Source organism: Anolis carolinensis, chromosome 6 (assembly GCF_035594765.1).
Source record: "Anolis carolinensis isolate JA03-04 chromosome 6, rAnoCar3.1.pri, whole genome shotgun sequence".
NCBI classification, from domain to species: Eukaryota; Metazoa; Chordata; class Lepidosauria; order Squamata; family Dactyloidae; genus Anolis; species Anolis carolinensis.
The window spans coordinates 26,742,240-26,760,343 of NC_085846.1; the positions used below are offsets into that span (position 1 = coordinate 26,742,240).

At 43.6% G+C, this 18,104-nt stretch overlaps 2 protein-coding genes across 6 annotated transcripts in view; both read left to right on the forward strand.

Moving 5' to 3' along the window:
• The window catches only part of hoxb3 (homeobox B3), a 103,618-nt gene that overhangs the window by 40,656 nt on the left and 44,858 nt on the right, over positions 1 to 18,104 (forward strand). For 3 of the 5 annotated variants that reach the window (XM_008113486.3, XM_062957662.1, XM_062957660.1), the window contains exon 2: positions 10,099 to 10,364. The gene's annotated coding sequence lies outside the window, so the exon portion shown is untranslated. Of the gene's footprint in view, positions 1 to 6,139; positions 10,365 to 17,840 lie in introns of those variants that run through there. The other 2 variants (XM_062957661.1, XM_062957663.1) reach the window with 2 other exon arrangements.
• On the forward strand, positions 11 to 7,369 carry hoxb4 (homeobox B4). The gene is made up of 2 exons (XM_003222653.4): positions 11 to 2,351; positions 4,699 to 7,369. Exons 1-2 carry the CDS (start codon positions 1,925 to 1,927, stop codon positions 5,037 to 5,039), a joined length of 768 nt encoding a protein of 255 aa, XP_003222701.3. The 5' UTR covers positions 11 to 1,924; the 3' UTR covers positions 5,040 to 7,369.

Below are 18,104 nucleotides of genomic sequence, written 5' to 3' on the forward strand. Positions count from 1 at the left end.
TCAAAAGAAGAAGAAAGAGAAGAAGGGAAATGCAGGGGAGGAGAAAAAAAAAAGACAAATCTGACAATCCAGGAATGCTCCTAAATAGATACTTTTGTTGTATATTGCTGTCGCTATAAATTTGGGAGCTATAGGTGTTTATGCTGCTGGTAGCAATGTTTGTGTGGATGGCATGTCGTTTTGGGGGGGGGGGGGGGAAATACCCATCGCTCTCATATTTTCAGACCTCGAATCACCCGACTAGGACTTTGTGTTTCTTCTTGGTAATTTTCCTTAATGCAGAAATGTTTAAGAGGAAGAAAAGAACATCTCCTTATCTCTATTTTTATATATTTTGCAAAAACTCTTGCAGAATCACACCTTTCTGTAAACTGAGGTTAGAGAGAAAGTGCTTTCCCAGCGAAGGATGCCCTCAGATCAAAGAAGAAATAGGTCTCTGCCCCGAAGGGTTTCCAAACGGGAGTGTATATAGTCTATCCTACAAAATACATTTAGCAAGACGGATGATTGATGGAGAACGAGAGAGAGAAAATGTATGCGTTTCCTATCTTCCAGACTTTATCCCCCTCTCAATTAATGTTATTTTAATTAATAGGGTAGTTCTAACCCTCCTCTCAGAGTATTTGCATTTTTTTTTAAACAGGGGGGTGAGTGGGTGCGTGGGTGAAGCTAACTGTCTTTTAAAGGAATGGGTAATCCGAATTAGTTAATGACATTTCTATCGATCTCAAACGAGCTCTATCTATCTTTGCCAGTGGCTGGACTCCCTCCTCAAAACTTAAAACTGGAAACAGAGGACTGGTGCAAAATAAAGCCAGAAGAAAACTCCTCCTTTCCTCCCAATCAGCTCCTATTTGTTGAGATTGAATGTGTTGTGTTGTCGAAGGCTTTCATGGCTGGAATTACTGGGTTGCTGTCAGTTTTCCGGGCTGCATGGCTATGTTCCTGAAGCATTCTCTCCTGACGTTTCGCCCGCATCTATAACAGGCATCCTCAGTCTGTTGAAAAGTGGGGTTTTTATATTTGAGGAAAATCCAGGTTGGGAGAAAGAACTCTTGTCTGCTTGAGGCAAGTGTGAATGGTGCAATTGGCCACCTTGATTAGCATTAAATGGCCTTGCAGCTTCAAAGCCTGGCTGATTCCTGCTTGGGGAATCCTTTGTTGAGAGGAAATCCAAGCATGAAACGACCAGGACCAGCTAACACCTCCCAGAAAAGGATTCAGGAGAAAATATTTCTGGAATATAGCCATATAGTCCGGAAAACTCACAGCAACCCATTAAATGTGTTGTTCTTTTTCTCTGATTTTGGGGAGGACCTTGCAAAGGAAGGCGGAATGTGTATGTTGCTACTGGCATTGATTTTAAACACAGGACCACTTGGATTTTGTGACTTCTGTATAGTAGAGAGATGATGGGGTACTTGATGTTTTTGGGACACGAAATTATGTAAATCCTGGCAGAGTGACAAAAAGAGAAACTTTGACTATGTGTTCCACAAGTCCCGCCTAAGACCTAGGTACACATTTACTTGAGTGCAACTTCTATCCAAGTTGTTTGCGTGCAAAGAAGGGAAAAGGACAAGCATCTCTCTCTCTCCCCCCACCCCAACGCCATTGCCCTTCTTGATTATTTCCTTATCCGGGAATCCCAAGCAACCTCTCCATTGGCTCCCGGGATCACGTGGGCCTCTAACTTTGTTCAGTTGACGGCAAAAGTAGGAGGTCTCTCCGAAACAGGAAAACGAGTGAGAAGGGGAGGGGAAGGAAGGAAGGGAGCAGGGGGGAGAAGGGGAGGGGGGCTGGCGAGAAATAGGAATAAATTTTAGTATATTTTGGGGGTGTGCGTGCGGTGTGAGTGAGCGGGAGCGTGCGTGCGGGCCCTCCCCGCCAAAAAAGGGCCAACAACCACCCCAGAATTATATTAATGGCCATCATGAGTTCCTTCTTGATCAACTCCAACTATGTGGACCCCAAATTCCCACCCTGCGAAGAATATTCCCAGCACGATTACCTTCCCAGTCATTCTCCGGAGTATTTCGGCGGCCAGAGGCGAGAGGAGAACTCTTTCCAACACGAGGCGTTGTACCCAGCGCGGTCCGCCTGTAACCAACCTTCCTCCTACCCTCCTTGCCAGGGTCCTGGGCACCAACCCGCCGTCCTATCTCCCCGCAGCCAGCATGTCCTTGCTCCCGCTGGACTTCAAAACCATCTGTCCGAACCAAACCACACTTGCGAATCCATCACGCCAAGCCCACCGCCTTCCTGTAGCCAAAACTCTCTCAACCAAAGCCCGTCCGCTTGCAAAGAGCCGGTAGTTTATCCTTGGATGAAGAAGGTTCACGTTAGCTCGGGTAAGTGAACCTTAAAGTGCCGATCGCTTTATACTAGTCTGCACCTCAAAGTCTTGTTGGGAAGATGAAGAAGGGGTGGGGGGGAAGGAAAAGGAAGAAAGGGAGAGAAAAGCTTATTGCCCCTGTTGTAAAAGAACCATTCCCCTTGGAGATTTATGGTCTCCCTGTTTGCAGAGCGCTATAATTACATCCTCCATAAATTTTTATGGCTCTTCTTGGCCAACTGCCTTTGAAGTCCCTGTTAACATCCTCCTCCAGTTTCTTTCTTTCTTTCTTTCCCCTTCCTTCCTTGTTTTCTTTCTTTCTTCCACTCTTTAGAGAATGTTCCACAGGAAAAGTTTTAGCGAGGCATGGGCTCTTTCTTTATTTGTTGTGGTGAATTCCTATTGAAGTAGTCTAGAGGAGCAAAATGCTAAAACGTTTCTGTTCCAGGGTGTTTTTTCCCCTTCCTTTTAATCTTCCTCATATCCAGTTGACTGAAAAGGGAGTCTCACTGGGTTCAAGGGAAATGAGCTCCGAGCAAAGCCTATCTAGGATCGAGGGAGAGATTGACTTACATGTGGGGTAAAACTTTTATGAAACTGCGGGGTGCACAGTCAACTTTTCAGGTCCACGTGGGTGGATCGCCATCCAGCCCTGATGCGATCCTAGAGGCTGTTTAGACGCAGCATTTGAATCCAAGCCTCTTTGGCAACAGGGGTTTTAAACTGCTTTTGAACTGGGTTGCTGTGAGTTTTCCAAACTGTATGGTCATGTTCCAGAAGCATTCTTTCCTGACATTTCACCTGCATTTATGGTAGGCATCCTCAGAGGTTGTGAGGTCTTCTTCACAACCTCACAACCTCTGAGGATGCCTTCCATAGATGCAGGCGAAACGGTCAGGAAATAATGCTTCTGGGACATGGTCATACAGCCTGAAAAACTCACACCAACCGGCCATGAAAGCCTTCGACAACCCATTGCTTTTGAACTGGTTTCAGCCCAAGCACTTCGGTTGGGCAGTGTTGTCTCTCTGGCTGATGTAGACAACAGTTCATGTCTAATTTTCTAGATGATTTCTAGGGATTGGGTACATGTGTGTATGGGCCCATGCCTTTCATGTATTTACTCACATGTTAGTCACTCATAGTTGGATATTTTAAGAACCTGAGTGCAAAGCTGTTTTGGATGATGGACTCCTCGCTGTCTTCTTTACTTTTCCCAACCAACGTTGGGATCCCAAACCATATTGTATCTGAAGTAACCACGATTGAGCCCCCAGAATTAACTCTAGGCGGATTTTAAAGCACAGCTGCTTAAACTCTTGGCGACCTTTGTGCCAAGGACATTTGAAAGAACCTCAGTTCTTTTTGATGGTTATGGGAGGCCAGGCTAAGATGTGTGTTAGAAAGAAGGGAGCTTAGACGCTGTGGGTTCTTTCAGGAAAGCTGGCAAATCAGTCCAGTTTGGAGAGAAAGGGTCAGGCAGACACAGAAAGGAAGGAGGAGGAGGCATAGAATAAAGGCGAGCAATCAGCCCTCCACAACTTGAAAAGGAATAAGGATAAAACATGGCTGTTGGGCTGGATCCGTCCCCAAGAATGGAAACGTTAGGGCAGAGTAAACATATATTTACTCTTTAGAAAGCCCCCTAAGTGCAAAGAGAAGGTTAACAGAGATTGGAGGCTTCGGTTGCAATTCTGCGCCCATTTACAGTGGACAAAATTCCAATTCTGTTCCAAAATTCTAACTGGTTGTCGAAGGCTTTCATGGCCGGAATCACTGGGTTGCTGTGAGTTTTCCGACTGTGTGGCCATGTTCCAGAAGCATTCTCTCCTGACGTTTCGCTAACATCTATGGCAGGCATCCTCAGAGATTGTGAGGTCTGTTGGAAACTAGGCAAGAGGGGTTTATATATTTGTGGAAAGTCCAGGAAGGAGAAAGAACCTTTGTCTGTGGGAGGCAAGTGTGAATGTTGCAATTAAACCTCCCCTGCTTAATTTCCAATATACCTCACAACCTCTGAGGATGCCTGCCATAGATGCAGGCGATACCTCAGGAAAGGATGCTTCTGGAGCATGGCCATACAGCCAGGAAAACTCATAGCAATCTATCTCTACTGGGTTTACTTCCTGAGTGAGATCCAGGGAGGGTAGTAGTGTTGGTGATTTGGGGTTTGTTTTGCTTTGTAACTGGCTGTCACGTTTCCCTTCCGTTTCCTCAAGTATGAAGCGGGTTGTTTTCCTTTCTTGCGTTGTTGTTGTTGTTGTTGTTTAGTGGGTCCGAAGAGTAACGTTGCCAACCCTCCCCCTCCCCTCCTCGCTCTTCCTCCCTCCTCTCCCTCTCCTTTTGTTCTGTCTTCCCTTCAGTCAACCCTAACTACTCGGGAGGGGAACCGAAGCGCTCCCGGACAGCTTACACCAGGCAGCAAGTCCTGGAGCTGGAGAAGGAATTCCACTACAACCGTTACCTCACCCGGAGGCGAAGGGTGGAGATTGCACACTCCCTGTGCCTCTCCGAGCGCCAGATCAAGATCTGGTTTCAAAACCGGAGGATGAAATGGAAAAAAGACCACAAGTTGCCCAATACGAAGATCCGGTCCAATTCTGCCACCAGCCTGCCCGTGCAAGGCGGGGGAGGAGGAGGAGGAGGAGGAGCCCCCCAGGACCGAACCAATGGACCCACCCCTACCCCCACCCCCAGCCTATAACCCTCCTTCGAGTGTGCTCTGTGTGTGTGTGTGTGTGTGTGTGTGCTACGAACTGCTGTGTGAAAGGGTGTGCTATGGACGCTGTTCCCTGGAGGAAGAAACAGGGGCGCTCTAGGGGAGGGGGCGAGTGGGAACACTATTTATATGAGAGGAGAGGAAACAAAGAAGAATTGGACTGGGGGGAGAACAGTTTTCTCTTTGGCCGGAAAGGAGGGTTGTGTTGCGGGGTTGGGTGGGAGGGGGCTTTCTCCTCTGTTCTGCAAGAGATAGGGGTGGGTGGGTTTTTCCCCCTCTCTTTTTGGATTTGGCTAAGATGGATCCCTTTTTCATCCTTAATCAAGCCAAACCCGGGCCCATTTGTCATGTTTACTCTCGCGTACAAACGAAGGACCTTATGCCAGCCATTAGCTCGACAGGCAGAGTCATCTTTAATAAATGAGGCCTGGTTTCACCTAAGGAGAACTGGACTCTCGCTCGCCCCACCATCCCTCCCACGCCACCCACCAAACCCCTCTCGAAAGCCTCCCCCCAACCCCCCAGGCTCGAGAAAGGTGTTGGCATCAGTTTGACTCAGCTATGGACAGTAGAAGTATGGGATAATAAAATCATAAACATCTCTAAACACTGAAAAGGTTTCATTGGTTATATTCCAATGGAGGGGTGACCGGGTGAAGGAGGGCGGCAACCAAAAATGAGGAAAGCGAGGGAGAAACAAGCAACCAAAGTAATGAAAGGACAAAGAAAAAGAAGGAAGTTCTCCAGGTTAGAGGGCTGCTGTGAGTTTTCCGGGCTGTATGGCCATGTTCCAGAAGCATTCTCTCCTGACGTTTCGCCTGCATCTATGGCAGGCACTCTCAGAGGTTGTTAGGTATATTGGAAACTAAGCAGGAGAGGTGTATATGTCTCTGGAAGGTCCAGGGTGGGAGAAAGTGCTCTTGTATGTTGGAGGCAAGTGTGAATGTTGCAATTAATCACCTTGATTAGAATTGAAAAGCCTTGCAGCTTCAAGGCCTGGCTGATTCCTGTCTGGAATCACCTCCTTTGTTGGGAGGTGTTAGCTGACCCTGATTGTTTCATGTCTGTACTTCCCTTGTTTTCAGAGTGTTCCCTTCTGCAAAAGACAAGAGGGATTCTCTACCGTATTCCATGCAACTTTGGGCAAGTCTGCATAGGGACCACCAAACAGGAATCAAGGAACATGAAAGGCCCTGAAGACTAACTCAACCAGAGAAGTCAGCCATAGCAGAGCATTTGATGAACCAACCTGGACACAATATATGATTTGAGAATACAGAAATGCTGGATCATTCTAACGACCACCATGTCAGACTACACAGAGAAGCCATTGAAATCCACAGCCATGTGGACAATTTCAACAGAAAGGTGGAAACCATGAAAATGAGCAACATCTGGAGTATTTAAAAAACCTCTAAAACCAGGACAGCAAATAAAGAACAACACTCTGAAACAGGGGAATTCCAGATATGAAACATTCAGGGCCAGCTAACACCTCCCAACAAAGGATTCCCTTAGGCAGGAAGCAGTCCTGCCTTGAAGCTGCAACGCTTTTCAATGTGGATCAAAATGATTAATTGCAGCATTCACAATTGCCTTCAACAAACAAGAGTTCTTTCTCCCAACCTGGACCTTCCACAGATATATAAGCCTCCCTTCCCCAATACCTCACAACTTCTGAGGATGCTTGCCATATTTGTGGGCGAAACGTTAGAACAGAATGCTTCTGGAACATGGCCATACAGCCCGGAAAACTCTCAGCAACCCAGTGATTCCGGCCATGAAAGCCTTCCACAGCACAAAGAAGGAAGTTCTCCAGGTTAATTGCCTAACCTGGAAGACCTGCATTTCAGTCTATAAAGCTGATTATAACCTCAGGCCATCTGGGTTCCAGGGGCTATTAAAACGGAAGGGAGGGGAGGGGAGAGCCTTAGTAAATAAGGATGCTCCTCCAAGGTCTTTCCCCCCCTCTTCTTTCTCGAACTGGATGTGCACATAAAGATGGATTTTTCAGGGAATTCCCCTGGGAGGACGGAAGAAAGATGTGTTTTCTATACTCCCTCCTTTCTTCGCTCTCCCCTTCCCGAGTTGCTCTCCTTTGTATAATACGACATTCCGAAATGGTGTGATTCCAGAGAACTTGGTGGAGGGGGGGGGGGGACACACAAATAACACCCCCCTCCTGTAGTTCTGTATAATTACCTCTTGTTGTTTTGTGTGATATCCATGAGATCATATGTGTATATAGTGAACCAAAATGGAAAACAAAGGAAGAAACCCCAACAACCTCGAAATAATAAAACATTTATTGTGAACATGGCTGTCTGTGTGCTTCAGAATGTCTCTCAGCAGCAATAGTAAAGACACTTCTCTTTTGTTGTGATCGTTTGCAGACGCTTGCTTTTAAGATACGACCCGATTTTTATTGTTGTCAATTTCTGAGACTCCGCTACTCTAATGGAAACAAAAGATGTTTGACTATAGGGTATATCCTCCTTAACTACAGCTAAGCCTTATAAGGGATGATTTATTCCCTTTGAACATGCATCAGCATGATTACATTTTGCTTTCCAAACTGGTTAAAATACTAAAATAGTCGTTTGATCGATATATATATCGATCAAAGGACTATTTTAGTATTTTAACCAGTTTGGAAAGCAAAATGCTATTATATATATACACACACACACATATATATCTCAAAAACCCTAGTGAAGTATAGAAAGCATCAGTGTTGTCTCCAAGATATGTTTTTCTTTTCTTTTCGCTCTTCCACACCACACAAAAGGGTATCTTCTTCAAGGTATTTAATACATGTAATGACTATAATTTTTGCACAGATGTTTCTTGGTGTTTGCAGGTTTTCTGTGTATTTTGATATTACAAAGGAGCCAGCCGCTGCAATAGCTCAAACTCTGACAAGCAAATAGATAATCAAGAAGACAAATGACTTCTTTTGTGCTCCATAGCTCTTGTATTAATTTTCATTTTCTTTCTCATACAAAGTATCGAAAATACTGTTTAGGACGAAATAGCATTCCAGTTCTAAGTCACAAATTACAGGGTGAGGGGGAGATCTTAGGCCATACAAAGAAAACCGTTATTTTTCTTTCTGTCTCCTTTTTAAAATCCCCTCTTTCCCTAAAATGATCCTAGCATGGTTTCTGCCTTAGAACAGAATCCAGTGGGAAGTTCTACACTAGATCCATAGAAATGGAGGCCAAATTCATTTCAAATTCCCCTTGGGTTCAGTAGTGCCTCCCCACCCCTCTACAAAGTAATTTTAGAATGAGGGATAAATATTGTATTAACCTGCCTGCAGGCCAGGGTCTATTCATTATTCAAACTTTGTGTATTGTTCTACTTCTTTCTCTCCTTCTTTTTTGTAGTATCCAAACATCTGTCTCAATAAGGTTAATATATCTAGTCAAATTCAGAAATTTAATTTCAGGCTTCATTTTTGGTGGCTTAGACCTAAAGTTGGTGATACTTGGAAGTGAATCCATGGTCCATTGAAATAAATAGGAATCGAATTAGTCATGGACATACTACATGTGTACATATGTGACTTCAAGTTGCATGCGGTATGGAGACCACATTGATTTTATAGTGTATTAAGAGGTGGTTTTGTCAGTTCCTTCCTCTGAGATATGACCTACAGCATCTTTTATTTATAATTGGTGTTCTCCCATCCAAGTAGTAACTGGAGTTGACCCTGCTTAATTTCCAAGATCAGATGGGTTTTGTTGTCTCACTAGGTTTTATTTCAGAGGGTCTATTCTAAGGCCCTTTTTACACTACCATATAAAATCCAGATTATCTGCATTGATCTGGACTATATGTTAGTGTAGACTCATATAATCCAGTTCAAAGCAGATAATGTGGATTCTCTGCTTTGATAATACGGATTTTATAGCAGTGTAGAAGGGACCTATGTGTTGTCAATATAAAATAAGCATGAGCCTGGATTCAGCTCAATGTGTGTTGTTGCATAATATCACTTTCATAGGCTAATGATAGACAGGTAAAAGGGATCTTTGTATGGGCATTGACTACAAAAATGCCCCCCCCCCCCATTTATGTCTTTTGTAACTGACACCTTGCTATTAATGACCTATTTTCATTGCAACCACTCCTATAAGCCAATAGAAAAAGTATATATAGCAAATGGGTTCTGGACTGCAGAGGGTGGCTTCAGTCCAATTCCCATTTAATCTAAAGTGTTTGTATTAGAGTGGTGTAGAATAAATCAAAAGCAGAACAGCAGTGTCACCCTGACTACATTTTTTGGAAGTAAATGGAAATTAATAGGTTTTAACTTCAAGTAAATACAATGCTTAGTAGATGTTCTGGAACAGTGAGAGCCTTGTAGACATATGCAGGTATCACATAAGACGGTTGTGATAATAGCTTCATTGTTATTACTAATTATAATAGAATCAAACGATGGGATTTATACAGTTGTTTTAGCAAATTTTGATCAATTCGATGTGACTAATCTAGTTGGGATTAAGAATTGGATAAAGCTCCAAACATTGTGTTACTTTTGATATTTCTTCCTGTGTGAATTAAATTGTTTGGTTTGGCTTTGTTTACAAAAGACACCTAACAGTAAAGGCTTAGGAAAATATGTGAGTAAATGGAGGAGCCTGCATAAGTTGTGGATGGGGTCGAGAAACTTTTTTTAAAATCGCAAGGAGCTTGAATTTGGCAAACACTGGACCGGGCTCCCAACCACACTGGCTAAATTCCCATTGAGAAGGTTGCCCCAGCCTTTTCAGGGATACACCAAGACATTCCCTCTCTTGCACACCCGAAACAAAACTTTAAAAGCATATAGTAGTAAGAATGTCTTTTCTATAGAGCCGAATCAAAGCTGGAGAGGATGAATAGAATTTAGGGGTGGAGATTTCTATAGACCCTAAAAGTTCACAAGCATTTAAAAGCAGTCAGGAGCTGAGAAAAATGTGAGAATTATACCGAAAAAATCATTAATCATTTCTTTTCTTCAAATACTTATCCTTTTCCTATTGTTATTCAACAGCAAACCTCGCAGACCTTCTGTTGGGGAAAAAAGAATACCCGGGAGCCTTGGATTTTTCAAGATATCTACAAGGGACGTGTGTATGTGTGTGTGTGCATGTCTAGTGAGAATATATACATATATCTCACATATATAGATTTATACGTATATTCACAAGCACATACAAAGTCCAACACTGTTCCTTTTTTTAACAAAATGGAAGACTCTACTTCAGATCTGAGCATCACCTTTAAGCGTCTGGAGACAAATCATGGGAAAACGAAAAGGTAAAAAAACATTATTTTTTGAAAATAAACATGAGTTAGTTTGTTCTTTTGTTGCTTTCTTTTTTACAATGAAGAAAGGGGGGGATAAAATCTCTCAAAACTGAGTCCTGTGAAGGCCATTTTTTTATAATTGTATTTACTTACTCGAAGTCCTATTAAGTTCAATGGTGCTACTCTTAAGTAAATGTATCTTGAAGCTAAGCGATTGGTTTCCATTCTTTGCGATCTTCGAAGGATTTCTGTTTTGTTTTGATCTTCAAGAGTATTGTAAAAGGAGCAATTGTGCTATTTTCAAGTAAGTGTATCTAGAAGCCTTGGTTGCCATTCTTTGCAATCTTCGGAGGATTTATGTTTTGTTTTGTTTTGATCTTCAAAAGTATTAAAAAGGGAGCAGAGGGGAAAGGAATGGAGAGAAAGAAATGGATCAGAGCTTTTGCTATGTTGTTATGCTGAAATCGGTTGGTGTAACTGAACTTTCCAAGTAAGGTTTTCTGTGTTTTGTAAAGCGATGTTGCTAGGAGGCGGTTGGAATTAATTTGCTTTTTGAAGAATTTCGATCTTTATTTCTGCATGGATTTCGCAACACTGGGGCCCCTTCTGCACAGCTGAATAAAATCCCACATTTTCTGCCTTGAACTGGCATATATATATAGCAGTGTGGACTCAGATTAACCAGTTCAAAGCAGATATTGTAGGATTTTCTGCCTTGATATTCTGGGTTATATGGCTGTGTGGAAGGGCCCTGAGTCTACACTATCATATAACCCAGTTCAAAGCACATATTGTGGGATTTTCCTTGATATATTGGGTTATATGGCTATGTGGAAGAGCCCCGAGTCTATACTACCATATAACCCAATTCAAAGCAAATATTGTGGGGTTTTCTGCCTTGATGTTCTGGGTTATATGGCTATGTGGAAGGGCCCCAGTCTATACTACCATATAACCCAATTCAAAGCAGATATTGTGGGGTTTTCTGCCTTGATGTTCTGGATTATATGGCTGTCTGGAAAGGCCTTGGATCCTCAATTGCTGGCGTTATTCTAGAACTTATCCCAAGGGAGAGTATAAGGATAATGTGGTGTATTTCATAACGGTAGATAGGAAAAGAGGAGGTCTGGCTATCTGGTTTAAAAATCTCCCCTTACTGTGAGGTTGGCGTGTGGATTTTTGGAAGGTTCCTCAACAAAGGTGTGAGTGACCGGATCTCGTTCCCTCTTTCTCTTTCCTCTCTTATTCTCTCTCTCTCTGTGCCTTTCAGGGTGGGGAAAGGGTTTGTATGAAACCAAAATGTGTGACCCTGGCGAGCTGCGGAGCGAGCGAGCCTCGAGTTCATCCAAGGGACACGTTTTCTAAGCGATTAAGCCTGGCATCGCGGCTGCAGAGTGACCTCTCCAAACCCCTTGACCTTTCCGAGGCTGGACATTGTGCGGACAGTGTGGGATGGCTCACACAGGCGCAGGGGCGGCCTCCAGCAAACTCTGCAGGCACAGAAATATATATTATTATTATTTTTAAAAAGGGGGCAAACACATGAAAACAGGACCTCCCCGACCCCCTTTTCCCCAATTCCTCTCTCAGTCGCTTTCTTTGTGCTTGCCTGCCTTGGATCCGCATGTCAGTTTGGAGTCATTTCAGTCTTTTGTGCTGTTTGTTGTCCATTCCCTCATTGACGAGGTTCTCCCGCTTAGAGGCCTGGTTGAAAATCACTGGGACAAGTGTGAAAAAGACAGGCAGGGATGATGGAAAGCTTGTTTGATTTAAAGGCGTCGCCATCATACATACTTCGGTCTGTTCGGATGTCATGGATTAAATCATAGGTGCGGTTGTGATCGCCCCAAGTACTCTGGGCTTGGCGCTTTTATTGTCCGCACCAATAACGCCGGCAGCGGTGTTGATAATGGGGAGGTTTGAGCCAAGGCGCTCAGCCCCCTTTCCCCCCTTTTGCCTTCTCCTTTCCTGGAAGAACAATGGCCTTCTGCGACGTGGGGATGAGAGGGTGTTGAAGCTAGGTGTGGGCAACATGTTTGGCATGTTGTTGTTTGATTCAGAGGACACTTAGAAGATATGCGAGGGAGAGATTCTTGACATCCACCACTCACTCCCTCTCTTTCTGTGCCCTTCTCTTCTTCGCCTCTCTCTTCTGTCAACTTTCTTCGAGACCTCTCCCTCTCCAAAAGTCTCTCTGCAGTTTCAATGATAAGTTAAAAGAATCTAGACACGTGCAAGGCAGTGTCGTTGGAAAAGATATTGATTATGCCTTGCGAGGGGTCATTTGATTGTTTGCCTGAGATTTACCAGCTGGTAAAAAGGACCTTTCTTTGGCTAAAATGGCCGCTTTGCAGGTCTTTTGTCTTTCTGTGGGTCCTTCACCTATCTCCCTTTTCCACCTTCCCTCTTCTCTGAGGTTGCATTTTCGAGATTTTTCTTGTGATGTTTTTCTAGGGATGTTTATACTCAGCAGAACTTTAGGCCCACGAAATGTCTTCATAAGGGAGATGCAGACTTTTAGTGATTTTTCTTACAGCCACCAGGTTGTTTATATATATATGGGTTGTGTGTGGGGGTGTATATGTGATTTATATATATATATATATATATGAGATATATATAGGTTTTATATATATATAGGTTGTGTGTGTATATGTGTACTGCACGTATGTGTGTGTGTGTGTGTATATATATATATATAATCACACACATATACACCCCCCACACACAACCCATATATATAAACAACCTGGTGGCTATATATAGGAGACAGGGTGTTTGAAAAATAACTCCCTAGTTTTAACTTAAAACACACACATATATATATAGTGTGTGTGTATATACTGTATATATATATATATATATATATATATATATATATATATATACACACACACACACACACACACACACACACACACACACACACACGGACTCAAAGCTGATTTCCTACAGACCTCCTGGGGAGTTAAGTCACTAGACCTGAATTCTGACCAATGCATTTATATCTCCTCATCTGCATGCAGCATTGAAAGGGGACATTTAAAATATCGCCCCTGATTTGATAGTAACCTAAAATAGGCCATAGACCTGAGACTGCCTAAACATTTCCTGGGCATTGCTAAATCAATTTAGCTAGAGCCCTGGCACAAAAATCAATTAAAAGGGGATCTACTTAGTCCCACATAGCTCTTAGGAATGCCAGAATTAAAAACAACAAAAAACCCCCAAAAACCGGAGAGGGCTCTTGTAAGTTTAAGAGTTGGTGTACCAAACAAGCAACCTCTACCAAATGTACCCCATTAAAGGTACAAGGGCCCTCTCCAGTCTTCACTTTGGCAACCCTACGTGGAAGGGGTTTATGGATGAAATGTTTAATGTTGAAGTGTGATTCAAATACCAGCCACCAAAATACATTAAGTCCTCCCAACCAGTGTCTTCCAAGCTGTCCGTTTCTCAGAAGGCAAGCTTTGTGCCCAAATAGGAGGGCGGTGAAGAAACAGGACACAAGGAATTGTCCTAATCTCCTCCACCACCACTTTAATAACAAAAGTAAAACAAACAATGGGTGTGCAGGGACTGAACAGTGTGTGGAGAAGACGTGGGGAAGAAGCAGATGAGCAAGGAGAGATGAATCCTTGTATGTATGGTGTTGGGTGCTCCTCTCTGCATCTGTCTCCCCACCCCTCCACTCCCTTGCCTGGCTCACCTCCTTTGTGTTGACACAAAGAAACGCACATAGGAGGGAATATGCGAGCCAGCTTGGTGTGGTGCTTTGAGCTTTGATCCCAGATTATCTGCCTTGAACTGGATAATATGAGTCTACAATGCCAGATAATCTGGGATAAGAAAATAATCTGGGATCAAATCCTTGGATATAAGGCAGTGGAGATCCAGCCTCAGAGAGACCAGGGTTCAACGCCTGTCTCAGTCTTGGAGGCCCACTGGGTGGCCTGGGGCAAGGCAACCTCTCTAGACCAGAGAGGAAGGCAATGGAGGATCCTTATACACTGCCATATAATCCAGATTATCTAATCAGATAATCCAAATTATCTGCCTTGAACTGAATTATGAGTCTACACTGTCATATCATCCAGTTCAAAGCAGATAATCTGAATTTTATCTGGCAGTGTATATTGGAAAATAACTGCACCCAGTCTCTGGGCACATATCTGTTTGTCAAATGAGAATCTCCATGAATATGTAACTGGAAAATCAACGTACACATAGAATACAGGTTAGCAAATATATACATTAAGAAATAAATTGTGAGAGGCTTGTGAGGTTGCTATTTGCAGCAATATAGAAGGGATTCCTTGGAGGCACACATCAGCGACCTTGGCTTTTGTTGTATTCCTTCAAGTGTTTTCGAGCTATGGTGACCCAAAGAGGAAACTACCACAGAGTTTTTCTCGTTAGAATTTCTTCAACAGGGGATTGCTTTGGCCTTCATAGGAGGCTGAGAGAGTGTGACTCATGCATGGCTGAGCAAGGATGCGATCTCTGGTCTCCATAGTCCTAGCCCAGTACTCAAACCACTACACCACACTGTCTCTCCCGGGTTAAAAGGAATTCCACTCTTTTTAAAACCTCCTAAAGGTGAGAGCTGTTCAGCAGTGGAACTCTCTGCCCTGGACCATGGTGGAGGCCCCTTCTTTGGAGACGTTTAAGCAGAGGCAGATGGCCATCTGTCAAGGGTGCTTTGAATGCGATTTTCCTGCTTCTTGGCAGGGGGTTGGACTGGATGGCCCAGGAGGTCTCTTCCAACTCTATGATTCTATGATCCTGTTTTCTTTGTGTGTGTTTTACTTTTCGACTTAGGGTGACCCCATGCATTTCATAGGGTTTTCTTAGGCAATAGATGGTTTCGCCAGTTGCCTCTTCTGATTCTCCTTTTCTCCGATCCTGGGAGTTGTAGCTTTACAAGGTCTACAGCCTTCTCTGCCGGTGGGTGCTGCTTCTTCACCCAACTACAACTCCCAGGACTCAGTTAAAGTGGTGTCAAAACTGCATCCATTCTACAATATAGATGCACCCCTTGGTTCCTTTCGGGGCCCCAATGTGTTGAAACTACATCTCCCATCGCCCAAGCTTTACTGGTGGTCCAAGTGCAGGAAAAAGGTGTGGAGTTCCTCCACATTCTTCCTGCCCTTTTGTACCTGTTTCTATCCATTCTATCCGGGCCCTTCTATAGGGCCATACAACCCTGAATATCAAGGCAGAAAATCCCACAATATCTGCTTTGAACTGGGTTATCTGAGTCCGCTCTGCCATATATCCCAGTTCAAAGCAGATAATGTGGGATGTTATTCAGTTGTGTGGAAAGGGCACCCTCTCCCTTTCTTTCCCTGGCTTTGGAGACACCCCCCCCCCCTGCGTAAACCACACACACACACACACACTTTGTGTTAGGATCCCGCTGTTCTTCCCTCCGCCAAAACGTCCCTTTCAGCGACAGCGAGGAGGGCGGGGAGCTTTGCCTGGCCGAGGCGCAGTTTGGGAGCGCTCTCAGTTTGATCGGTAGCCCCCTGACAGATTTATGATCCCCAATAAAACCGGCGTGTTTAAATTCGTAAATCAATCTGCCTTTCCCACTATATAAACGTTCATTTTATCTTGAGAGGGAGAAAAACCCCTCTCGGTTTCTCGCACCTACCAGGGTGAGGCGAGGCGCTTCCTTTCCTTTGAACTAGAGAAGACAAGAAACATCTTTTTAAATCAAAGTTGCTCTTTTTAAAAAAGGGGGGAGAGGAGGAGGGACGGAATTAGGTTTCCTTTGCAACTAAAGGATTATAGACATGTTTTCCTTTTCTTTCTTGTTTCTTCATCTCCCTCCCCCCCCTCCCGCTTTCTCTCTCTCTGCCTTTTATCTTCCGCCCTTCTTTCTTCCTCTTGCTTTCTTTCTCACCTTTTTTGGTCTCTTTCTTCTTCCTCAACAGTCCAGAGGCTTGAAAATTCGATATCTTATTGTCTCTTCTTCTCCTTTTTTATTTCATTAGTACTTTTTAGGAATTCGTGCCTCCCTTTCACCCCACTCAATCCTTTTTTCCCCTTATTTGCGGGATCCTTTTGTTCTTTGTTGTCTCTCGTTTGGGGCTTCCGACCGTTACAAGACGGGGCCAGGCTATGTATGGGAAGCAGTCCCATTGACCGCAATGAGACTTTATTTATTCTTTCCTCCAGCGAAGCATTTTAGGACTGGATCTGAGAGAGAAGGGGAGAAGCTTGGATTCAAGTGGATTTGTTATGGAGTTGAGGTTTGTTAATGCCAAACGCGTGGAGCTTTCTTGGAGAGATGATCCCACCATCATCGGAGTGCCTCGCATTCCTATCGAAGAAACATTATTTATTTGGTTGCTGTGATTTCCCCGGGCTGTATGGCCATGTTCCAGAAGCATTCTCTCCTGACGTTTCACCCACATCTATGGCAGGCATTCTCACAACCTCTGAGGATAGATGTGGGCGAAACGTCAGGAGAAAATGTTTCTGGAACATGGCCATACAGCCGGGAAAACTCACAGCAACCCAGTGATTCCGGACATGAAAAACTTCGACACATTATTTATTTGGCAAAATAATCCCGGAAATATTTTTTTTGAAGAAAGCCATCGTAAGATAGAGCCTTTATTGATGGAAAAGTAAAATGTTTTTGACATAGGGTTAGATTTTTTATATGTTTCTTTGCGTCAAGGCTGCAGTTGGGGTAAGCGCCTGAGAAAGATTGTTGTGTTATTGAAGGCTTCCCTGGCCGGAATCACTGAGTTGCTGAGTTTTCCGGACTGTATGGCCATGTTCCAGAAGCATTCTCCTAACGTTTCGCCCACATCTATGGCAGGCATCCTCAGAAGTTGAAGGATCTGTTGGAAACTAGGCAAGTGGGGTTTATATATCTGTGGAAAGTCCAGCGTGAGAGAAAGAACTCTTGTCTGTTCGAGGCAAATGTGAATGGTACAATTGGCCAGCTTGATTATCACTGAATGGCCTTGCAGCTTCAAAGTCGGGCTGCTTCCTGCTTGAGGGAATCCTTTGTTGAGAAGTGTTAGGTGGTCCTGATTAATTCATTCATGTCTGGAATTCTTTTGTTTTCTGAGTGGTGTTCTTTATTTACTGTCCTGATTTGTGGACAATTTCAACAGAAGGGAGGAGACCATGAAAATGAACAAAATCTGGCTACCAGTATTTTTTTTTAAAAAATTCTAAAATCAGGAGAGTAAATAAAAAACATCACTCAGAAAATTGAGAAATTCCTGACATGAATCAATCAGGGCCAACAAAGGATTTCCCCAGGCAGTAAGCAGCCAAACCTTGAAGTTGAAAGGCTATTCAATGCTAATCAAGGTGGCCAATTGCACTATTCATACTTACCTCAAGCAGGCAAGACTTCTTTTTGCCACCCTGGACTTTACACAGATATATAAACTCCACTTGCCTAGTTTCCAACATACATCACAACCTCTGAGGATGCCTGCCATAGATGTGGACGAAACTTCAGTATAGAATGCTTCGAAAACTCACAGCAATCTAAAGATTTTTGTCACTGAGACATTTGGCAGATGAGTCATCTCCTAAAACAAGGCGCAAACATCTAATAAGCAATTTAAAAATGAAAAACATCAAAAGCACCTTTTGAAAAGAAGGTTTACTTCTGTTTTGGCTTATGTAAAATATAAAGTGCTTATATCATAGGAGGTTTGCCTGGAAAAGATTGCTTCCTTGGACCCCTCCCTTTCCCTTTCTCTCTTTGAACCT

Bases quoted from the DNA above. Each gene is read 5' to 3' on its own strand.
- hoxb4 (XM_003222653.4), top strand. From the start codon at position 1,925: ATGGCCATCATGAGTTCCTTCTTGATCAACTCCAACTATGTGGACCCC. The intron at 2,352-4,698 runs GTAAGTGAACCT...TCTTCCCTTCAG, and splicing joins GAAGGTTCACGTTAGCTCGG to TCAACCCTAACTACTCGGGA.